Source organism: Panthera pardus, unplaced genomic scaffold (assembly GCF_024362965.1).
Source record: "Panthera pardus isolate Hobbes unplaced genomic scaffold, ASM2436296v1 HiC_scaffold_24, whole genome shotgun sequence".
In the NCBI taxonomy this organism is placed as follows: domain Eukaryota; kingdom Metazoa; phylum Chordata; class Mammalia; order Carnivora; family Felidae; genus Panthera; species Panthera pardus.
Genome location: NW_026526810.1, coordinates 38,175,832 through 38,199,744, shown reverse-complemented (window position 1 = coordinate 38,199,744; position 23,913 = coordinate 38,175,832). Strand labels below are relative to the sequence as shown.

The 23,913-nt window shown below is 44.8% G+C and overlaps 1 protein-coding gene, 1 long non-coding RNA gene and 1 other non-coding gene across 3 annotated transcripts in view; 2 read left to right on the top strand and 1 right to left on the bottom strand.

Annotated features, from left to right (window-relative positions):
- Positions 1-23,913, bottom strand: part of MYO1E (myosin IE) — a 213,332-nt gene that overhangs the window by 13,803 nt on the left and 175,616 nt on the right. The window contains exons 23-26 of the mRNA XM_019441941.2: positions 13,989-14,135; positions 12,940-13,097; positions 10,188-10,280; positions 7,225-7,426 (exon numbers count right to left, since the gene is read on the bottom strand). Of these exons, the coding sequence (XP_019297486.1) occupies positions 7,225-7,426; positions 10,188-10,280; positions 12,940-13,097; positions 13,989-14,135 (600 nt within the window). The remainder of the gene's footprint in view (positions 1-7,224; positions 7,427-10,187; positions 10,281-12,939; positions 13,098-13,988; positions 14,136-23,913) is intronic.
- Positions 1,611-4,755, top strand: LOC109262911 (uncharacterized). Its single transcript, XR_002078009.2, has 2 exons — positions 1,611-2,253; positions 3,754-4,755. It is a non-coding gene; the product is annotated as an uncharacterized LOC109262911 (long non-coding RNA).
- Positions 22,082-22,188, top strand: LOC128773129 (U6 spliceosomal RNA). The gene has a single exon (XR_008417411.1). It is a non-coding gene; the product is annotated as a U6 spliceosomal RNA (small nuclear RNA).

Genomic DNA, 23,913 nt, shown 5'->3' with positions numbered 1-23,913 from the left:
AGATATAAACTCGCCTGGGCTGTGGCTGTGCTGGGCAAGGCACTGTGCTAGGCATTTTCACAGACGTGGCCTCATTTGATTTCACAACACTCCCGTGAAATGACCACTGTAGGTTCCTGGGACTTCCTGCCGGTCTCATCCCTAGACGTCACAATAACAGACGCATAAGGCTCCCAGAGCTCCAGCCACACAGACCTTTGAAACCAACTTGCCAAGGACCTACATGGGAACCCAAATCCCCCGGTAATCCTTGAGGTCCCTTGGTCTGATGTCCCCTCGGCCCACCCCTGCCCTAAGTAGCACTGCTAATTCCTGCTCAGCCTTCAGATCTCATTTCAAACCTGCCACCGCATCCTGGGCAGCTCACACCTGCTCAGAGCAGGGGGTCCATGTGGCAGTCCAGGGACCTATGTCACCATTCAGCTGACTCCCTCTAAGGACCAAAGGTTCCATGGGGCAGGGACTGGGCCTCTTCGTGCTCACCACTGTAGCCCCCGGACCTGGCACCAGGCCCGGGAACACTGCGTGGCCTCAGTCTGCACATTCTCATGGAGTGACCGTGTGCAGGAGTAGGAGGGACACTGCACTGGCTGAAGAGTCAGTGCGCCGGGTGTGAGGCCCAGTTTGGCCACTGGCGGCCATGTGGCTTGGGGATGTCGCTTCACCTCTTTAAGGATCAGCGTCTTCATCTGTAAAAAAGGGAGACTCAGGCAATGGTCCAGGTTCTTTTTCTAATTCTTAGAATTCTTTCTAGAGCGCTCTCAACAAAATCTCTACGGTCAGAAGTACCACGGTACACAGGAAGTCTGTGCCGATGAAGAGACTGCTGCCTCCACATTTCACCACATTGCAGACCCAGAAACCATCGCAGAAAGCAGCCGGGAGGGACAGCCATTTTCCTAGCTCTATCTTAGACCGATGCAGCCTTAAACCCACACAATCTCTTTTGCATCACTAGGTGGCGATCCTGTGTAATCAATAATGGGGAGAGATCATGACTAAGAGCTGCCAGAAATTGATTAATGAGGCCTTTTAGGTGCCTGGAGCCTCCACTTGCGGCCAAGGGGCGGTTGGTCAATGCAGTGAAGGAGGGATTCAGACTTGCTCACACAGCAAACGCGACCCTCCCGCTCAGGCGGCTGGCACTGGCTCGTCCAGCCCAGGAGAGAGGGTTGTTAGGCCATCGGGAATTCTGTGAGTCGTTAAACAATGGCCACTGTTAAAGATTAAACGGAACACACTTACAAGTGAGGAAATTAAAAGCACAAGCAAAAACTACTCATCACTCAACCCTTCCTAATTATTTTGCTACATTTCATTTCTGTCTCTGCACTCGAGGTTAAAAACGTCTGGTTGCTTAAGTCTGGTGGGAACACTCGGTAACGGTGTGTGGCTGCACATCTCTTCCCAAGCCCGGGGCCGGTGTGGTCATGCCGGTAGCCTGGCACTGGCCATGGCGAGTGGAAACTGGCAAACTGAGCACAACTCAGGCCCTTTGGTGTGTGGACAGCCAGTCATTCAGCAGCACACTGCTGTCCTCACACTGTTGTGCTCTGCCTGGATGTGTTCTGTAACACACATGCGGGACTTAGATAATTTTGGCACGTGACATTTGCATGCCTACTAAGCGTTACATGGCTGAAAACTGTGTTAGAAAAACAATCATTTCATTGGGCTAATGAGGGTTGGAGCAAGAATTTCAGACTCACAGCAACGGTTCTTTTTCTTGTTGCCAGTTCAATAATAAGTGTTCATGTTATACATATTAACACGTAGTTGGAAACTGCCATGCCACTGAGCAAACTGTCTCCTTCTAGGTAACTTCTGCACAATGTAATCCAGTTTTCCTGTTACTGCTTGACCCATCATTTTGGGAGAATTTGTACACACTTCCCACTTGAGCGTATCTCTCCCCCAGTAAGAAGACAAACACAGGAAGAAACTGAGTTACAGCAGCCTGTTTTTACAGCAGGTCGTTTTCTGAGTTGGGCATCACACCTCCGATGCCATCACATTATAACCCACACCACGAGGTTTCCCAAGTCATCAAGCGCCTTCCATCCAGGCTGCTTTGGAAAAACCACGCTGCTGGAAAGTCCTGTCTTAGTGACTGAGGAAGACCTTTGCCCTGAGACCTCAGGATAACGACTGACACTTGAACCCTCACGGACAACTGCTCGATCTCACAAGATGCCGAAAGCCCATGAGAAAGCAAAACCCCAAATGACGTCAATGGTGACAAGGCTCCCTAACGTGAGTGTTCATGCATTTGCTCTTCCCTGGTAACGTCTGTCACTTTCCATGGGATGTTAGCTGTTACAGTGACTGGAGCAGAGGATGTTCGACTAGAAAAAGATGGAGTCATAGTATAGCTGGAGAAGAGGTTGTGGACTTTTTTACATGGTCCAAATGCAAGAGCGTCTGTTGCAATGATTTCCTCATGGCTGCTTTGCTGTTGCTCTGCACCCACAGCGAGCGGCAGAGCTCTTCCATACGTGTGTGAAGGGGAAGGTGTCTCCCTCACTGGTCCCCTTGTCTGGCTTTCCTAGGCCGCCTATTTCCCCTGTTAAAGCTGCAATGCCTGAAGCTTAGACCCTCACGGGGTCCAGAGATTTGAGTTCTTGAGACTAAAGCTGCCTTTCGATCCTAGGAGAATATTAATATTATCCAGGGTGCCTGGGTGGCTCAGTCGGTTAAGTGTCTGACTCTTGGTTTTGGCTCAGGTCATGACCTCACGGTTTTTGAGTTCGAGCCCCAATTCTGGTTTTGTGCTGACAGTGCACAGCCTGCTTGGGATTTGGGATGCTCTCTCCCTCTCTCTCTGCCCCTCCCTTATATGTACACATGCATACATGTGTCCTCTCTCTCAAAACACATAAACTTTAAAAAAAGAATATTAACATTTCCCTATAAGACCGAAGGACATGAGTAACAGTAGTAAAACCAATACAGATAAACTTTCAAGTTGCATCATGCTTGTGGTTTACAAAGCCCTTATTTAATCAAGAAACCCCGAGGAGTGGGCTTTAACATTATATTATTATCCCTATTGTACAGTTGAGGACACCAAGGTGTAGAAAGATTAGGTGCCAAACATGAGGAAGCACAGCTGGTGTGTCCAGCGTGTGGCACAAAAAAGGCATGTGGCTCAGTAAATATTTGAGGAACGAATCAATGAAGGAACGAACAAATGAAATGGGACCGACACCCGGTTCCTGCAACTGTGACCCCTGTGCTCGCTGCACACCACCAGGCCACCTTCTGTGAACGTTTCAGAGCTCCCACACCTCTGGGGCAGCTGGGTGTAGCTAGTCTATGCCAGGGGGAGCTAGGATTGAGCTTTCTAAGATCACTGCTTTGTTCTGCAGATGTGAGATTTATGTCTTGAAATTCCAAGAAGGAAAATAATGGCATTTTATTTCATTGGCTATTTGAAATATGCTGTATTCCAAAAGGTTGAATCTATAAACATTACTGGAAATGTGGGAATGGATGCCAGGAATTCCTAAGCCTCATGTCTGCCTCGGCCAGGATACGGCTGCTGCTCCTGTAGATTATGGGTTGAGAAATATTGCTATTGGACATTTGTTGGAAATTTTAAGCCCCCTGAAAATATGACTCCATTAGGAGAATCCTGTCAAGAGACATACAGGCAGCATTTGAATTTTTCTATCGATCCCTCCCCCTTTGTGGCATGGCAAGAAGCCCAACCACTGAGCACTTTCAATATTTTTCTATTTCTCCTACTTCTAGTTGGATTAATCTCTGGAGTATCTTGAAATTTCCTGAAGTTGCCCTCCCATGAAATGGACCATAGGATTAAAGAGGCCAACAGAAAAGATATTTCCAGTCTGGGTTTTAATGCTTCCAGTGATGAAATGGAGTCAGATTATGTACGTCTCAGCTATAGGAGGGATAACCGAAAGCACACGTGACTGGCAAATCAAGTGTTCCTATGAAATCAGAGCAAAGGCTGATGAATGAAATGTTTGTATGATTCTTGCTTAACCTGTTCTCTTTCTGGATTCTCAGGAAAGACCTTGAACCTGAATCAGACATTTCAAAAGGTATGCTAAGAGACTGCAGGGTAACGATTCCCTCTACATCTTTCCTAGTTTCCCTGAACAATAACAATGAGGACGACAGTAAGAATAGCCACCATGTCCCAAACGTGGCGAGCCAAGGGTAAAGGATCCAGTTGGGATGGTAATTAATTTAGCAAAGGCTTCATGCTCTCTCCAAAAAAACCTGGCTGAACCTAAAATAAACTGACAAAGACTTTCCTGAATTAACTTGAGGTGCTAATTATACCATTTGATTTTATCCACATTACATGATCCAAAAGAAATGATTGCTTATGCTAAATACGTCTATAAAGAAAAGTGCATTGGGGGTGGGAGAGGGAAAGGAAAGATAAGCCCAAGAGTACGAAAGCCCGAGGAGCAAAAGACTGCGGAAACCTTGCCTTTATAGATTGGTACCTTCAAGGTCACTGTTTGGAACTGTGACGTTTTACAGGAATTTTTGTGTTTATGGAAAGGCTTAAGTTTGGGATCCCCAAGTCTGCTGTTTGCTCCAACAACCTGCTGTGAAATGAAGGCAACTCACGTTTTCTTGGCGAAGAGGAGCTATTAAATGCAGGTGACCCCGAGGCTCCTGAAATGTCTAAGGCATGCCGAAGGTCACTGGCCACATTAGAAATGATTTTAATTTTCACTTGATGTGTTTCAAAAATAAATATGAAGAAAAAGTTCAGACCTTTGACCAGAGTACGATTTTCTAAGGAATGTTTGCACTACAGCAGATTTAAGTGTACAAGGAGGAGGGTAGAAGGGATTCTTGCAGCTCCTGGACTCAGTGTGCCTACTAAGAGTACAGACAACAGAAGGTCAGGAAAATCTTACTGCCTGGTAGCCAGCTGTGAAGGTGCCCTCTCTGTCCAGCCTCATAGCCATCACCACGCCACATTATGTACGCCTGATCTTTAGACCTAGAGGTGGCAAAGGGTGCGCGAAGACTTAAATAGGGAGCCACGCAGCTGAGGGCTGGAAGGGAGCAGCCTCAGTTAAGACACTATGTTCCTAAATTGCCTGCCTTTGGCTGACAGATGCTAGCAGTTGGCTGGTGTGCAAGTCTGTAACTTGCAAAGCAGGGCTGGAAAGATGGTTTTGCTTGCCAAGGCCAATGCAAGTAGGAAGCTAACAGACAGAGCTAAGAGATTTGATGCATTTTGTTGATTGATTGATTTTAATTCTCTGCCTACTTTGGGACACGAACCTCAACCCGGGCCCAGGAAGAATTGTTTGATTATTTTCATTAGGTCCATCCATCTGAATAGTGTAGGTCTGGGTTATGGAGTAAAAATCTTAATTCTGCCTCACCAGCACCCTCTCAATTCACTTGTACACAGAATCTTTCCTGGCTTTATCAGTTAGAGAACAGATGCCTTTAGAGGAGTGCTTTTCAAAATGTGGTCCCTGGATCAGTAGCAGCAGCAACAGCAGCTGAGAACTTGATAGAAATGTAAATTCTTGGGCACCGCCCTGGACCTACTGAATCAGACTCTGGAAGTGGGCCAGTGAGTTCTCCAGGTGATTCTGTGCACACTAAAGTCAGAGAACTACTGCTTTTGATCAAGCCAACCAGGCAGGCCATGATCGTTGGAACTGGTGGGAGGCAGCGACTTACACAAAAGTGGGGGGTAGGTGCGGAGAGAGATCCAGGGTAGAGTGGCATCATCTCTACTGACAGCCATCTGTACCAAACTAAGGTGTTTTCCTATCTGGAGCCCAAATGAGGTGAGACTTGCCAGGGGAAGAGGAACCCCAGGAGAACGTGGTTAAGCTTGTAAAAGCTTTGTGGTCTTTAGAAGGAAGCTGACAAGGAAGGAAAAACATCTTGTAATGGGAAATGGAGGTGAATGGCAGGAGCTGTCGTCTCTCTCCCAGCACTGCTCTATTGCATCCACGAGTCTCCCGACCACATCTGAAACTCCATCATGGTGGAGCCACGGAGACAATGGAAGATGCAGGCAGGCATGAGGAAGGGGAAGAGTGGGCTGGAGCAGGCCCACTCTTGGGTTCAGTGGAGAAAACCACTCTACCATGGAGAATCATGCGGAGTTGGAGGACTCCTTCAAAGTCACTAGTTCAGCCTCGGTGAGATAATGGTTCTATCATCATCATCACCACCACCACCACCGTCATTGTCATCGAGCCCCTGCAGACCAAGTGGCTCCTACATGCCCAGTATCATGCTGGGTATTTAATGTATATCATTTCTAGTCCTCCCAACAACATGCATGCATGGTGGCCATTACATCAGTGTATAGATGAGGAGAAAAAGCTCAAGGAGGGTAAGCAGCAGGTCCAATATTAGCTAGGTAATAAGGACTGAAATAAGACCCTTATCCTTATCTGGTACCTGACAACCTCACTCTACAGTACACCTGCTTGCTTATTTCCATCCACCCCGTGCCTAAATACTTCTGGGGGCAAGGTACTCCTTACATCCTAGGGCAGTTCATCTTTGGGATTCTAGAATGCCCCTTTATTTACTGATGCCAAAAGCTACCTCCTGGCAGAGATCACTTACACGTCTTTGAGTGGGCCTGTTTTATGCCTGGTGACTCCACAGGACGTGTCCAACCGCCTTTCCACACTAATAACTCTTTGAATATCAATACAGAGTTCTAGAAGTCTTTACTTCCTCCAGCTAAAAACCTGGGGTTTCTTTTTATCACTCTTCATTTTCAGTTCTAGAAAGGCTACGAGGCTCTCATTTTAAAGCCCTGAAGATATGTATTCATCAAAGCATCTGTACCTCATACAATGCTGGGATGTTATTCTCAGTGTTCCTAATGGCTCTTCGAGCTGTAGTGTTTATGCAGCAGCAGTCACAGACACAAATCAAAACCCCATCATTCCTCAGCCATGCCAGAGAGCAAGACAGGTCACAGAGTAATTGAATCTCAGGGCTGAAGGGGACCCTCTTCTGATGATCATGATAAGCCGTCTCCAGAGAATGAGTTGTGTGCTGTCAACCTGGCTGGTACTTTTACGAATGCCAACCACGAGCCTCATGGCCTTGGGTCCTGGATTATACCACGCAGGTGGAAAACAACTTTAGAACCATGTATAGACAGCCCAAAGGAATCCCCGGACCTTGCTGTGATGGATGGAGATAGAGGTCACCATCTTCATCTATAGGGGGTGGGACCCTTACCCGGCAGCACCCTGATCTGGGACCTTAAGGAAATCCAAGCTCTCCGGCGTCTGTGACACTCGGTCTGAGCCGGTGGACTGCTGCCGTGGCAAGGGTGGACGGGCCATGGAGGTGTACAGACTTTTCTGATTTAACCTCTGGTTTCCAGGAGCGTGGGGATGTGGCACAAATTGGTTTTTGATGACTCCGTTCTGATGGTAACCTAGAGAGAAAAACGGGAGAAAACAAAGCTTACATCTTCTGATCTGCTTAAAGGCTCTCCGTCAATTAGCCAAGAGCAAGTCATTTAGCTTCGCCAGGCCTCCGTTTTCCCACCTGAAAATACAGAGGACATGACTGCAAATATGTTGTGAGGGACAGAGCTGATACACTGTAAGCTGCCTAGCAAGTGCCTGGAACATAGCAGACACTCACACATGCTTATTGAATTGGGTAGCAGAATCACCAGATGTTCAGGGTTTCAAAGCCCACATGCAAGGAAAGGTAAGCTTGCAATGAGTTGGCAGGCACATTCTTAGATCTAAGAAAAATTATGAGGCTATGATTCAAGAGGGCTGGCAGGCAGCTGTCTAAACAGTTGGACGTCCATTTTCAAGGGGTCAGTCTTGGGTGTCCTCTGCAGGAGTCCCCTGTGGGAGGTAGAGGGAGCACTCTACACAGGCAGGGAAATGTGGCCACTGGTTGGATCAATCCAGATAGGGCAAACTCTCGTAGCCAAACAACTGTTCCTAGTCAAGATCACATTATCTGTTAAGTAATGGAATATGGTGATGGGCTTCAAACCACAGGCCTTGGCCAAAAGGGGCATTATCTTTCCATTGTATGTGTGATCTCTTCTTCTCCCTTACCTCTTCTCCCACTGACAGATCTGGGCAAGAATGAAGGAGAACAAGACTTCCCCAGGCCCATTTTGGTAAACCTACTATAAAACCTCTTCCAACTGAATTAAGAAAAGAACTCTTTGGTACAGGTGGGATGACCGTTAGTTTATAAGAGAGACCAGCAGGTCAGATTGGGCTCTGCCTAGGTTAGCTCTGTTGACCTTGAACAAGATATATGACCTTTCAGTGTGTCAGTTTCTTCATTAAAGAAACAAGGAGCTTGATGGTTGCCAAGGAGAGGGGCAAACCAGAGCAGGACGTGCTGTAGGGCTATGAAATTAAAGGTGGGGGGGTGTCACAGATGGGCTGCTCCATTCTGCGCGTGACCCATTCACCCTCAATAAGTTCAGAAATTAAGGATAAGCACTTAGAAGCGTTCACAGCAGCTTCGTAGACCTATTTCATGTCTTTTGAATCCAGTAAGAAATTCTGGCTTCTATTTTGAATGCTTTTAAAATTCCATTCTTCTACTCATTTTTATTATATGTTACAATAAAAGCATGGTTTGTGATAGGCTGAGAAAGAAAGAAGGAAAGAAATTAAGGGGCACCCGGGTGGCTCAGTTGGTTAGGCATCCAACTTCAGCTTGGGTCATGAAATTGCAGTTCGTGGGTTCAAGCACCGTGTCGGGCCCCACACTGGCAGTGCAGAGCCTGCTTGGGATTCTCTCTGTCTCTCTGCCCCTCCCCTGCTCACCTTTCTCTCTCTCAACATAAATAAAACCAAACCAAAACAAAACAAAACAAAACAAGAAATTAAGAAAAGAAAGAAAAAATACCCAACCTTGTTCCTTCACCACAGGTAGTGTGAGAAAGGCTGATAAAAGGGATTCAGGTCCAACTGCCTCCTTTTATTGACGAAAACGGTCACGTAGAGGGGTTGGGAGCCGAGCTCAAGGTAGGGTATTTGGTCTGAGGCAACTTTGGCCAACCTAAGCTGAGGCAAATGAACTTTCCAGGTGGTCTGGCCAGGATTCTGCACAGGGGTGGGGCGGGGCTGGGGGAGGGGGGGGGGCGCCAGCACGTAAGTAGTAACACAATACTATATTGGTTCTCTTAGGTTCCTTTATGCTTGGATTTTCTTCAAGGGTAAAGGCAGAGGGGAGGAAAGAGAGCTGGGCAGAAAGCATGGGGACTCCCAAAGAGATCTGAATTAGTTTTTTCCTGCTAGGCACGGGTGTCCATATTTTAGCATATAGCTTCGAGATTGCAGAGCAGGAGATGAAAGAAATGCTTTTCCCTGCTTACTTCAGACACTGCTATTTCCTTGTCTGGGATGATTTAAGTGTGGTCTTAAGGTGACCGTTTCAGACCCAGACTCCTGAACTTACGAACACCCAATATTCTGGGGGCAGCTCTTTATTAACTGAATTTTGTGAGTGAGGGAAAAACATTTTGTGCATTTTGAGAGTGCTCTTAAAACACTAAATGGATTTTTCCAGGCAAAGAGTCTTGCATTGACTCCGGTTTGGATTTTATTGACCTGCGTGCTGTATTTTTATCATAAAACATGAGAAATATGAAACTGAAGGTTTAAAAAAAATTTTTTGTATCAATTTTGTAATTCTTTTAGATATTCCTTTGTTTTTTGGAATAAAGAGCCTATCTGACTGAAAATAAAAATTTTCCACTTATTCATGAAGCTCTTAACTAGTTGCAAAATATCATTGTGATACTTGGCGGGAACAGAGTGCTGGTGGAGGGGTTATCGCCGGCGAACTCCTAGCCCCACAAAGGCCACATCCTCCCAACTGAAAAGCTGACAACATCCTGGTTGCCATGGACAAGGAACTCCTTTTTCTTTTACTGATGTAAGAAGTCTTCCCTTTGGGAGTAATATTGCTAGGTAATGAAATCCAGATCGTTAACTCAGCCTCAGTTCAGTCTCACGAGCTCATGCTTTTCCTGCATTTTGGGGTCACAAGCAGGGCCATTATGCTGGCGGGAGTGCATTTGGCACTGCAGTGGCTCATGGCTGGGTAATATGTGCGCACTTATCTGCTAATGGGTTTCTTCCCAGATACATTTTACAAATGATGGGTCCAGGTTAGTGGTCCTGGTCTCGGGCACACGCTGGATTTACCTGGAGGGGGAGGGGCGGCTCTCATTGGGTAGTTGGCATTGTGCGTCCCACCGGAATAACCTTTGTTTTGAATTGTGTTCCTTCTGGTAGGACCTGAAACAAACAAACAAGACAAAGTCAAAATCAGTACCACTGGTTGGTTTTATGGCTTCTGATGGTTTCTTGCTTATGGAAAACTTTTGAGAAGTGTGGAATCCAGGTTCCAGCCAGAAATGCAAGGAGCCTGCACTAGAGAAGGGACAGTTGAGGGAAGTACTGCCTTAGTAGCTATGGGACAGGAGGGGCCAGAAGACATGTCGATGGACCCACGGTGTTGAAATGTTAGAGACAATGGCTTTACAGTCTTACAAAAGCGTTTCTATATCTGTGGGCTTTCAAAAGAGATGGGTGGGACATTTTAACATTTGCACTCGTGGTCTGAACACAGCACGGAATGAACCCGTGAGTGCTGCCCGTCACGGTCACTGGCAAGAAGCACATCTCAGCGCTCACTGTACATCAGTGTAGGGTCAAGAGCCTTCCGATGAAAACAGAGACCACAGAGGGTAGAAGACTTGTACTTCTGACACAGACGTGAGGAGTTAGAAAATAAGCTGGTGGTCCATGGAACCCCACTGTGGGTCAGAACCGGGCCTGGGGCGGCAGGAACACTGCCGGGCAGAGGAGATGGCACCTCTGCAGAGACATGTATTACAAAGGAAACCAATAGATAGGTCTCCAGTAGGACATGAAGGAAGGCAGGATCAAACCAGAAGAGGGGTGCAGAGGGAATTTCTTGCAAAGAGAAGGGCTGAGGAACTGAGAGGGACGGGAGGTGAGAAGGCACGGATAACACAAAATGAAGGAGGTCCTGAGGTCCAGGGACAAGGGGAAGCGGCCTGGTGAGGGTTCCCCTCTCAGTACCTAGATTCCTTCCCTCCTGATTAGGGGACGTTCCACTTGGGGCCTACTGAACACTGTTCACAACCCGCTGGTTATCTGTTGCTCTTCTTTGCCAGGCTCTGAGCCCAAAGGACTGCTTCACCTGGGCCAAGAGGCCTCTGCATTCCAGTTGGGTTTGGCCAGGAGGAGGTATTGGCAGGAGACCAGAGTGGGGAGACACAGAATCTTTTTTTTTTTAATTTTTTAAATGTTTATTTATTTTTGATAGAGACAGAGACAGAGCTTGAGCAGGGGAGGGGCAGAGAGAGAGAGGGAGACACAGAATCCGAAGCAGGCTCCAGGCTCCGAGCTGCCAGCACAGAGTCCGACTCGGGGCTGGAATCCACGGACCGTGAGATCATGGCCTGAGCCGAAGTCGGTCATCCAACCGACTGAGCCACCCAGGCGCCAAGGAGACACAGAATCTTAAGCAGGCTCCAGGCTCCAAGCTATCAGCACAGAGTCTGACGCAGGGCTTAAACCCATGAATCACGAGATCATGACCTGAGCCGAGGTCAGACATTTAACTGACTCAGCCACCCAGGCATCCCAAGAATCTGTGTATTTAAAAGCATCTTCAAAAACTGCTGTCTGGGGGCCCCTGGGTGGCTTAACTGGTTAAGCATCCGACTCTTGGTTTCAGCTCAGGTCATGCTCTTATGGTTCGTGAGGTTAAGCCCCATGTTGGGCCCTGTGCTCAAAGTGTGGAGCCTGCTTGGGATTCTCTCTCTTCCTCTCTCTCTGCCCCTCGTGTGCTCTCCCTCCCTCTCTCTCAAAATAAATAAACTTAAAAAAAAAAAAAAAAAAGAGAAAAATTAAAACAAAACCCAAAAGAAATGCTGTCTGTTTTATGTAAGTTCCAACTGATACAGACACACCAACATGTTCTGCGTGGCTATTTGTCTGTATTGTATTAGTGACTTACAGCACATGCCAGTGTATACCTTTGTAGACAGATTTCACAAAGGCCTCCTTTATACCTGGCATCCACTTGTTGTACGCATGGAGAAAATTCTATAAAGACATCTACAGTAGATGAAAGCATAGCATACATGATTACTCTATGCTGTACATTACAAATATTGCTAATAAATAGAAAAAGAATCAGAGGTTGGTGAAGGAGTTAGTGCAGTGCGGTGGCAGGAGGGGTTTTCCAGGTAAGTGCTGGTTCTATGGTGGAAGGAGGAGCCATTAGCTCTGATGCACAGTAATACAGTGAAACCCGGCTAAGGGCTGGTAAAACGTGGTCAATTTCTTCTAACTGCCAGAAAAGGTAATGTTTGTACTGTTGACAAGATCTGACTGGAATGGGCTGGACATGTGAAGCTAACAAGCTGATTTATTTTATTTACAAATTTTTTTTAAATGTTTATTTATTTTTGAGAGAGAGAGCAGGAGTGACGGAGGGGCAGAGAGAGAGGGAGACACAGAATCTGAGGCAGGTTCCAGGCTCCGAGCTGTCAGCACAGAGCCCAACGTGGGACTCGAACTCACAGACCATGAGATCATGACCTTGAGCTGAAGTCGGACGCTCAACCGACGAAGCCACCCAGGCTCCCCTGATTTATTTTAAACACAGTATTTGTAATGCCAGGATTGCTATACCTAAGTGCGAAATTATCCAGAAAGGTTTAACCTGCTCATTTGCCTCGATGTTGGTTTAGTTGGAAATGCTTCAATGTCAAGTAAACCCCAGCCCCAGGAAGCAGTAAATGTACTGGTTCTCTGCCTCGCAGAGCCCCGTGAGCATCTCGTAGGAAGCAAGTCTGGCCCCGAGCAGGGTGAGGGAGGGCCAGGCGGTGGTCCTGCCACGGGCCCCGTGCATACTTACGGGAGTTCTTGGGCAGGCCTGGTCCGATGCTGACCTGCAGCACTTTGTTACTGGGCTTGAGGATGGCCAGGTCACCGAAGCCTTGGTGGAACTGCACTTGCCGGGAGCCCCCTGCACTCCAGGGACCCCAGTTTTCCTTTTTCAACTTGAGTTCAAGCCTGTGACGAGGATATTTGTTAGTAACACGTGAGAAAATGGTGCTCGCAGACCCCAGCATGGAGTTTTCTGCTGCTGGGCAAGCGTGCTGTAAAACTAGGCAAACCCAGGTCATCTGAGCCGGCCCGGGGCCCTCGAATGCGGACAACGTACATGGGTGTGGGACAGCGGCGTGCAAAGCCCCGACCAGAGGCAGAAGTACCTGGGGCCCAGCAAGCATCTGTAAGAAACCAGTTGGTGAGGGAGGTACCCCATTATAGGTACCAATGTCACTCCATCAGGTGAACTCAGGTGGGTCTGCCGAGCGGACGAAAGGGAAGGGACACTCTCCAGGCCACACTATTGTGGGGTGTCACTGTGCCTCTCTGATTTCCCTCCGTCTGTTTGTGGAGAACTGAGAGATGCCAGACACAAGATAGCCCATGTCTCCCTGGCATGGAAGGTGGTTATTACTTAATGAAATTTCATTCAACACTAGCAACCAAAACCCAAATAGATGGGAAATTCATCCACAACTCTAAAATGCCCAGCCAGTTTTTATTTTTCATACTGCCTATGGGCTTACATAACACAATTCCATATTCTGCTTTTTTTTTAACTTACATTTTCTCATGTCATAAGGCAGAAAAATCCTAATTTTAAGTAGCTGTCCATATTACTTCACAAAAATGCAAAAGTGATCTTTCAAGGTCTGTAACATCCATCAGGACTGTCTTCTGTAGGCCCTAGGGCTCTCTGGGGGAAATGGAGGCACACAGGGCTGGGCTTTTCTGAAGCCACTGAAGCCGGTCAGACCCCCTGCTCCACCCCACAAGCCTCATTTCTTCTCAGCCTTGACTGCAGCAGGGAGATCAATTTTTACTCACAACTTTGGGCCCCAGATCCCCACTTACGTATTGCTAAATTTCAGAGGTAGTTGCTTCTGGGTTTTTTCCTCATAACGCTTTGCTAAGAGGCTTAAGAATTCAGTTTTGAAGACAGACTCAAGCAGACTGTCATACTCTTGCTCATGAAGAATGAAAATGTCATCCTGCATGGTACTGCAAAGAGATTGGAAAGACTTAATGAAAGTTGCACGTCTGTTTATTCCCTTTAAAAAATTCTGTAAGATAGCATTAGGTTTCTACAGTCTTTCTATAAGTGATAAGCTTCAAAACAAAACACAACAGCTACAAATTACATAACAAAATTGCTGCAATCTGCTTTCGAAGGAAGCTTCTAACCCACCAAAAGTATCATCAAAATAAATCTCCCACATGATTTTCAAAATCCGGAATTTAAGGACAATTTAGTCTGTATTAAAAAAGAAAAAACCACTTTCAAATTCAACTTCTACGTTCTCAGGATCATAAAAATCCCAACTGTTATGAATAGAATGTGGCTGAAAGTGAACAATTCCACATAAGTGCCAAGTTAGTAGAATTTACAATATGGTTGTAGCTATTGTAATAAATCCTAACTTGAAGAAGTGTAGCTCAGTTACCAAAAGGGAGGCCAACACCCTGGGCTTTGTAAGCACTTATTACGGGTCTTTGGGTATTGGGTGCTCTGCTTAAACTGTGTGCCAAGAGCTGCTGAAGGCACAAACACACGAAACACAGATACACAAGACAGGTGGACCAACAGCAAGCAAGAACAAGCATCAACTTCAAGCTAATGAATTTCGTGGGACAGGGAGAGAACACACCTCTGTGGAAACTGCGTGTTTGTATAGGGTAGGGCTGTGGGCAAACTCAGGCCAGGAGGGAGAAAACATGAGATGCTGCAGGAAGACTGGAAGAGGCTGAGGCAAACCCAGTTCTGGGGAAAATGCTTATTGGTAGAGAGGATTGATTAGACTCAGTCCATCTCCCAAGCCAGCTAGACTCTCAGTTCCATCTCCCAACCCAGCTAGACTTCATGGAAATTACAACACACATATAATTAAGACCTTTTATACTCCAGTTGTTAGAGGTATAGCTCAGTTGAAGGAGGCCACCAACCCCAAAGGTTCCATAATGTACACACGTACAAAGACCTCCACCGTACCACCGTTAAACTATCTAAGACACCCCTCTAAAGAATGACATTTCATCAGGGATAGTGTTTTTCCAGGTATTAAAAACAAAGCAAACCTGTTTCAATGAATTGACCACAATAACATTTTAATCTCTCCAAGTGCAGGAAATGCCAACAACATGGTTTTTTTTTGTTTGTTTGTTTTTGTTTTTGTTTTTTTTAGTAACCAGAGCTGAGCTGTATCACACAGGGGCCTGCTCTCGGGACCCCAGGTACCGCTGCACCAATAGATTACAAACCCAGACGGGAAGGTGAGTATGGACAAAGAACTAGGGCATAGAGAAGCTTTGAGATTAAGCATTCTTCTTCCATGTAGACTCTGATCCATTTAAACTGCAACCCCCATGGTATCTCTGGGCAGTCCCATGAATATGATGAGGTCGGGGTAGACCAGAGGCAGTGTGAGCCTTCTGACTTCTTCGGGCAGTCAGAGCCTTGGTGGCTTGTCAGGAACCTTCTCTCTTTGGGCACAGAAGGAAGCTAACGACCTGTACCTGATTAAGTCAGTAGCTTTAGCCATAGCCTGTTCCAGAAACCTCAGCCCCTTAGTCTTCCTACATGAAAGGAGCTTGGTAATGTATAGGAGAGGAGAGATCTAAGGTAGGCCCACCACCCACCTATAATTTAAAGGCACAGGATGGCAGCATGCACAAACCACAGGGGAGAGATGAGTAAACTAGAAGCAACGAGACAACGGCACACTGAGAGGGAGCTTGGCCCTTCAAAGCCTGTTTAATGAGGATGAGTATGCAGGAGAGTTCTTCTTAGAAGTGAAGTCAGAATACAGGCATTTTTGAACACATAATGGCCATTTAGGTGGAACACTTGGTCATTATTACTACCTCAAGCTTTTGTTTTCAAACTTTCCTACATCACAACTAGTTTCCTTTATACTCTTGTTATAGTTGGGATATAGGTTTTTCTGTCGTGATGAAGACCGTGGCAACTGGCGGTTTAAACAAGATTGCATTTTTGTCTCTTGCTCCTCAAAAGCATTTGCAAAAGCAATTCAGGACCAACAGGACCATTCTACAGTGCCTGGGGGCTAGGCATTTACTGTTTCCTTTTACAGGTAGGACCGGGAAGTTGTACAAGTCACTTCTGCTCACACCCCATGGGCCAGCACTACGTCACATGGTTATGCCTAGCTGCAAGGAAGCCTGGGAAATGCAGTCTTAGGGGAGGCTGTCAGCCATTCCTATGTAAAGGAGAAAATAGGTATTGCAGGGCAGCTCACAATCTCTACTATTTCTAAATCTCTACTTTTCTAAATGAGGAAATGGAATCTTTTCGTAAAGTCTGAGAATGTACCACAGACGGTCTAGCTACAAAGCTACTATCATCTTCCTGTCTCTAGGCAGATGAAAAGTCTCGAATTGTCATGGTCAATTCAATTATGGCAATGCAGAACTCCACACAAAGGCACTTATGTAAACATCATTTGGAATTAATGAAAAAAAAACCCCAAACATCCTAGCATCCTAGCATCCTAGCCCAGGGGTAAGAAGACTGTTGCGTGAGGAAGGGAGTGGATGCGATAGGCAAAGAGTAAAACAAGAAGCCCCACTTTCAGTGTGTGGGGTGAGAAACAAAACTCTGCTTGATGCAGAGCACTCTTGGGCATGTCTGGATGCGTCTGTTTGCCTGGCTGTACTTTTCGGCGGGACAGTGCTTATTCAACTGGGCTACATGAGCCCAACGCAAGTAACCTTGAGTAGTTTAATGCGGTTAGGAGTTTCATTACCATAAAGAAAAAAGCATGCAGGCCAAAACTTCAGGGCCAATTATCAGCAGGAGTCTGGAAATGAGAACAAGTGTTTGGACACTTTGACTTTAGCCATCAAATTCAGAAACCCCTCCCTCGGGTGACCCAGGCATGGGAGTCAGTGAAACCATCCTCAGGCCAGAGTTTTAAGTTCATTCGCCTCTCCTCAGCCCACGCTCCAGGGTCTAAAAACAAAGCTTTTACATTTATTTACTCTAAAAATTCAGACTTATCTTTGGACCTCACCCCTGTCTTATTCATATGCTCAAGCTGCAATTCCTTACAGATGTTTGATGTAGTCCCCTGTGCTGAAAGATCCTTTACTAGTCCCTGCTTTGGCTCTCTATTTGCTTTTTATCTCCTCATCTTTGTGGCTTATTGTTATATTGCTGACGATACTAGAAAATCTTGTTTCACTCCCTTAACCAGTATCTCTTTCACAAAAAAATGTTCGTTACAAAACACTGAGTAAAGACTTAAAGGAGGTCCCCCCCCCCCCCTTATGCTGAAAAGGCTATTTCCTAGGCCAGCCCTGCCTTTATTTAAACCTTTATATGTACTCCTTTTAGCAAACTGCAAAGTACAGAGGTAATTAAAGAAGAAAATAAACCTGGGTGCCTGGGTGGCTCAGTCGGTTAAGTGTCTGGCTCAGGTCATGCTCTCATGGCTCATGAGTTCAAGCCCTGCATCGGGCTCTCTGCTGTCAGCACACAACCTGCTTGGGAGTCTCTATCTCCTCTCTCTTTGCCTCTCCTTTGCTTGCTTGCACACATGCTCTCCGTCTCTCTCTTTCAAAAATAAATAAACGTGAAGAAGGAGAAGAAAATAAACCTTCTCCAGAATTCCACCATACAGAGAAACCAGTGACACCAGCTTTGGGGCAACCTGATTTCCCTGTAGTGCAGACACAGGCTGTGTCAAACCTAAACAAGGGTCTCCTAGCGAAGCTTCACAGACCCCCAGTGAGAAGGCTCATCATGTCTTTTGTATCCCAGGAGATGTATGTGTAACATCTCCTAACACTTATAACCTGTATGGCAGGTTATATGGAAGGCCTACTCAGGTATTTGCTTCCATTCCAGAATGACAGGGAGCTCCTTGAGGCAGTGACTATGTTCGCATTCACCTCCAAATTCCAGAGCTGAACAGAAGGTAGGGGTTCAGTTCAAAAATGCTGACAACGTCCAGGTTCCCAAATCTCAAAGGTTACATCAAGTCAAGATTTCAGTAATGTTTTGGGTCAGCTGCGCAGTGGTATAGCAGGCTGTTCTTACTGCCAGGTTTAGCCAATTAGGCAATGCAACATTCTAGGCAAGAATGTTGCAACAAGAGAAACTGGAGCATCTCCCTAAAGCCCTCTTTCAGGTTGATCTTCCCATCACATAGTCATTTTGGAAAATCTACTGAACCAGACAGGGAGCCACGTAGTTTTCAGTCTTGGGCCTCTGGTGATCAGCTATTAAAATGACAAGGACTATTAGAAGCCTCATCAGAGGAGGGGCCAAGATGGCGGAACAGCATGAAGGTTTTTTTTGCGTCTCTCATTGCTGAAATGTAGCCAGATTAGCACTAACCCATCCTGCACACCTAGAAAACTGATTTGAGGATTAACACAACAATCTGCACAACCTGAACCACAGAACTCAGCAGGTACGCGGCGTGGAGAGGTGAACTGGGGGAGAGAGAAGCTGCGGAGGTCAGGGAGTTGTTTTTGCTTGTGGAGAGAGGACGGAGATGGGGAGAGAGTATGGGAAAAGCACCCCCACCACCACCAAAAGCAGCTGCAGAGAAAATGGAAAAGTGGAAACAGCCATAGGGACTGAACAAAAAAGGAAGAAAGGAAGAAAGGAGAAAGGAGAGGGTTTAAATTCCATTAAGACTCTATAAACAGGGGGAGCGCAGAGTCTGCAACTCCGCAGCTCAATACCTAGTGGTGCTCTGGTGGGAAGGGCGAATCCCCAGTAGCAGAGTGGGGTCCAAGAGGTTCTCGGGCCACATGGGGAGAAGCAGTACCCCTGCTGGGAGGACACCCGGTAGAGGTTGTGCGGCATCCCCACAGGCAAAGGTCCCAGCAGATTCCGAACAACCACATTTACTAGTGCTGGAATAAGGACATTGAGGGTGAAGGCCGGAGCCAGATGTGTGTTGTGATTTTCCGTAAACCTTGAAACTCTGCTGCTGGTACAAGATCGCATGAACTTTTTCTGGGCTGGGCTGGCACCTGGCCACAGTCTCTGGGCACCATCAGCAGTGCGGTCTCATGAACATTCCTGGGGACGAACTGGCACCTGGCCATTGCTTGGTGAGACCCTCCTCCAGAAGGTGTGAGTGGGCCAAAGCTGAAGTCCCTCAGAAGTGAGGGGCTGGGAAAAAGCCCTATTTGAGATAAAACTCAAGAGGCAGGTGCCACCTGGCAGCTTGGTTACAGACAGTGTAGAAGTGGGGAGTGGATGGAAGCCAGAGAAAAATCAAGGGTGCTTGATTGCCAGTCATGGAGACCACAGAGTTCAAATACTAGAGACTGGGTAGCAGGGTGATGCCATTTTCACCCCTCCCACATATGCACATACATGCCTGCAAGTGCCATCCACAGCAATCCACCCCAGTAAGCTAAGCAGTGCCATCTATGGAGGACATAGCTGTTACACTAAGCCCTGCCCAACTGGGCCAACAGCACTCTTGACAAACACAAGTCTCTCTGCCTGCTTAGTTTACGGACTATAAAGTGCTTCATAGCTTGACTTCTATGAGAAACCAGATGTAATTTCAATCATACTCCATTCTGTTTGCTCGTTCTTTTATTCGTTTTTTTTTTTTCTGTTCTTACTCTTGAGTACAGAAAGAGAAAAAAAATCTTTTATTTTCCATTTTTATTAAAAAGACTTTTCAATTTTTTCTACTAGTTTTTTTTTTACTCTTTTATAAATTCTTAAAATTCTATTTTACTTTCATCATTTCATTCTATTCTGTTTTATTGTATTCATTTTTTCAAATTTTCAAAGGTTTTCCTTTTTTTCTTTTCTTATCTTTCCCTTTTTTCTCTACTCTATCAAGCTTCTTTCAACAACCAGACCAAAACATACCTAGGATCTAGCATCCTTTATTTGATTTCTTTGTGTTGTTTTTAATTTTTAATTTTTAATTTTAATTTTTCTTACTTTATTAATTCCTTTTCTTCCTCAAAAATGACAAAACGAAGGAATTCACCCCAAAAGAAAGAACAGAAAGAAATGACAGCTGAGGACTTAATCACAGATACAAACAAGATGTCTGAATCAGAATTTAGAATCATGATAATAAGAATACTAGCTGGGGTTGAAAATACATCAGAATCCCTTTCTGCGGAGATAAAAGAAGTAAAAGCTAGGGAGGATGAAATAAAAAATGCTATAACTGAGCTGCTATCTCGAATGGATGCCACGGCAGCAAGAATGGATGCCACAGCAGCAAGAATGGATGAGGCAGAGCAAACTTATGGAGAATACTGAAGCAGAAAAAAAGAGGGAAACTAAGGCAAAAGAGCACAAAATAAAAATTAGAGAACTCAGTGACTCATTAAAAAGGAATAACATGAGAATGATAGGGATCCCAGAAGATGAAGAGAGAAAAAAAGGGGTAGAAAATTTATGTGAACGAATCATAGCAGAAATCTTTCCTAACCTGGGGAAAGACACAGACATAGAAATCCAGGAAGCACAGAGGACTGCCATTACATTTAACAAAAACTGACCAGCAACAAGGCATAACATAGTCAAATTCACAAAATACTCAGGCAAGGAAAGAATCATGAAAGCAGCAAGGGAAAAAAAGTCCTTAACCTACAAGGGAAGACAGATCAGGTTTGCAGCAGACCTATCCACAGAAACTTGGCAGACCAGAAGGGAGTGGCAGGATATATTCAATGTGCTGAATCGGAAAAATATGCAGCCAAGAATTCCTCATCCAGCAAGGCTGTCATTCAAAATAGAAGAGATAAAAAGTTTCCCAAACAAAAATTAAAGTAGTTCGTGACCACTAAACCAGCCCTGCAAGAAATTTTAAGGGGGACTCTCTGAAGGGAGAAGAGATGAAACAACAAAAACAAAAACAGAAACAAAAAGACCAAAAGCAACAAAGAACCAGAGAACACTACCAGAAATTCCAACTCTCCAATTTATTAGCAACATAATGGCAATAAATTCCTATCTTTCAGTACTCACTCTAAATGTCAATGGGCTCAACGCTCCATTCAAAAGACATAGGGTAACAGAAGGGATAAGAAAACAAGATCCATCTATATGCTGTTAACAAGAGACCCATTTTAGACCTAAAGACAGCCTCAGATTGAAAATAAGGAGATGGAGAACCATCTATCATGCTAATGGTCAACAAAAGAGAGCTGGAGTAGCAATATTTATATCAGATGATATAGATTTTAAAATGGACTTAGGGGCGCCTGGGTGGCTCAGTCAGTTGGGCATCCAACTTCAGCTCAGGTCATGATCTCACAGTTTGTGGGTTTGAGCCCCACTTCGGGCTCTGTGCTAACAGCCCAGAGCGTGGGGCCTGCTTCATATTTTGTGTCTCCCTCTCTCTCTGCCCCTCCCTTGCTCTCTATCTCTCAAAAATAAATAAATGTTAAAAATTTTTTTGTTTTAAATAAAGACTATAACAAGAGATGGAGAAGGGCATTATATCATAATTAAGGGGTCTATCCATGAAGAAGACCTAACAATTGTAAACATTTATGCTCCAAATGTTGAGAAACCCAAATATATAAATTAATCACAAACAAAAAGAAATTCATTGATAATAATACCATAATAGTAGGGAACTTCAACATCCCACTTACAACAACAGGCAGATCATCTAAACAGAAAATCAACATGGAAGCAATGGCTTTGAGTGACACATTGGACAGGATGGACTTAACAGATATATTCAGAACATTTTATCCTAAAGCAGCAGAATACACATTCTTCTTCAGTGCCCATGGAACATTCTCCAGAACAGATCACATAGTGGGACACATATCAGCCCTCAGCAAGTACAAAAAGACTGAGATCATACTGTGCATATTTTCAGGCCACAATGCTATGAAACTCGCAATCAACCACAAGAGAAAATTTGGAAAGATAACAAATACTTGGGGACTAAAGAACATCCTACTAAAGAATGCATGGGGTGCTCACTTCAGCAGCACATATACTAAAATTGGAATGATACAGAAAAGATTAGCATGGCCCCTGCACAAGGATGACACACAAATTCATGAAGTGTCCCATATTAAAAAAAAATAATAAATAAATAAATAAATAAATAAAAGAATGGGCTAACCAAAAAATTAAAGGGAAAATTAAAAAGTATATGAGGGCAATGAAAATGATAACACCACAGCCCAAAACTTCTGTCATGCAGCAGAGGCAGTCATAAAAGTATATAGCAATGTAGGCCTTCCTAAAGAAGGAAGAAAGGCCTCAGATACACAACCTAACCTCACACCTCAAAGAGCTGGAAAAAGAACAGCAAATAAAACCCCAAACCAGCAGAAGACAGGAATAACAACCATTAGAGCAGAAATCAATGTGATCGAAACAAAAACACAAAAACAGACAAATAAAACAGTAGAACAGATCAATGAAACCAGCTGGTTCTTTGAAAGAATTAACAAAATTGATAAACCCCTAGCCAGTTTGATCAAAAACAAAAAAAGAAAGGACCCAAATAAATAAAATCAAGAATGAAAGAGGAGAGATCACAACCAACACTGGAGAAATAAAAACAATAAGAGAATATTATGAGCAATTACACACCAATAAAATGGGCAATCTGGAAGAAATGGACACATTCCTAGAAAAATATAAATTGCCAAAACCGAAACAGGAAGAAATAGAAAATTTGAACAGACCCATAACCAGTAAAGAAATCAAAACTCTCCCCAAAAAACAAGAGTCTAGGGCTGGATGGCTTTCCAGGGGAATTCTACCAAACATTTAAAGAAGAGTTCACACCTATTCTCTTGAAGCTGTTCCAAAAAATAGAAATGGAAGGCAAACTTAAAAACTCTTTCTATGAAGCCAGGATTACCTTGATTCCAAAACCAGACAAAGACTACACTAAAAAGGAGAACTATAGATCAATGTCCCTGATGAACATGGATACAAAAATCTTCCACAAGATACTAGCCAACCAGATCCACGAATAATTCTTCTTCCACAAAGAATTATTCACCACAACCAAATGGGATTTATAGCTGGGATCCAGGGCTGGTTCAATATCCACAAAACAATCAATGTGATGCATCACATCAATAAAACAAAGGACAAAAACCACATGATCCTCTCAATAGATGCAGAGAAAGCATTTGACAAAGTACAGCACCCTTTCTTGATAAAAACTCTCAAGAAAGTAGGGATAGAAGGATCACACTTCAAGATCATAAAAGCCATATATGAAAGACCCACTGCTAATATCATCCTCAATGGGAAAAAACTGAGAGCTTTCCCCCTAAGGTCAGGAACAAGACAGGGATGTCCACTCTCACCACTGTTATGCAACATAGTATTGGAAGTCTTAGCCTCAGCAGTCAGACAACACAAAGGAATAAAAGGCATCCAAATCGGCCAGGAGGAGGTCAAACTTTCACTCTTCGCAGATGACATGATACTCTATGTGGAAAACCCAAAAGATTCCACCAAAAAAACTGCTAGAACTGATCCATGAATTCAGCAAAGTGGCAGGATATAAAACCAATGCACGGGATCGGTTGTATTCCTACGCACCAATAATGAAGCAACAGAAAGAGAAATCAAGGAATCGATCCCATTTACAATTGCACCAAAAACTATAAAATACCTAGGAATAAACATAACCAAAGAGGTGAAAAACCTATACACTGAAAACTATAGAAAGCTTATGAGAGAAATTGAAGAAGACACACAGACAAAAAATGGACAAATATTCCATGCTTCTGGATAGGAAGAACAAATATTGTTAAAATGTTAATACTACCCAAA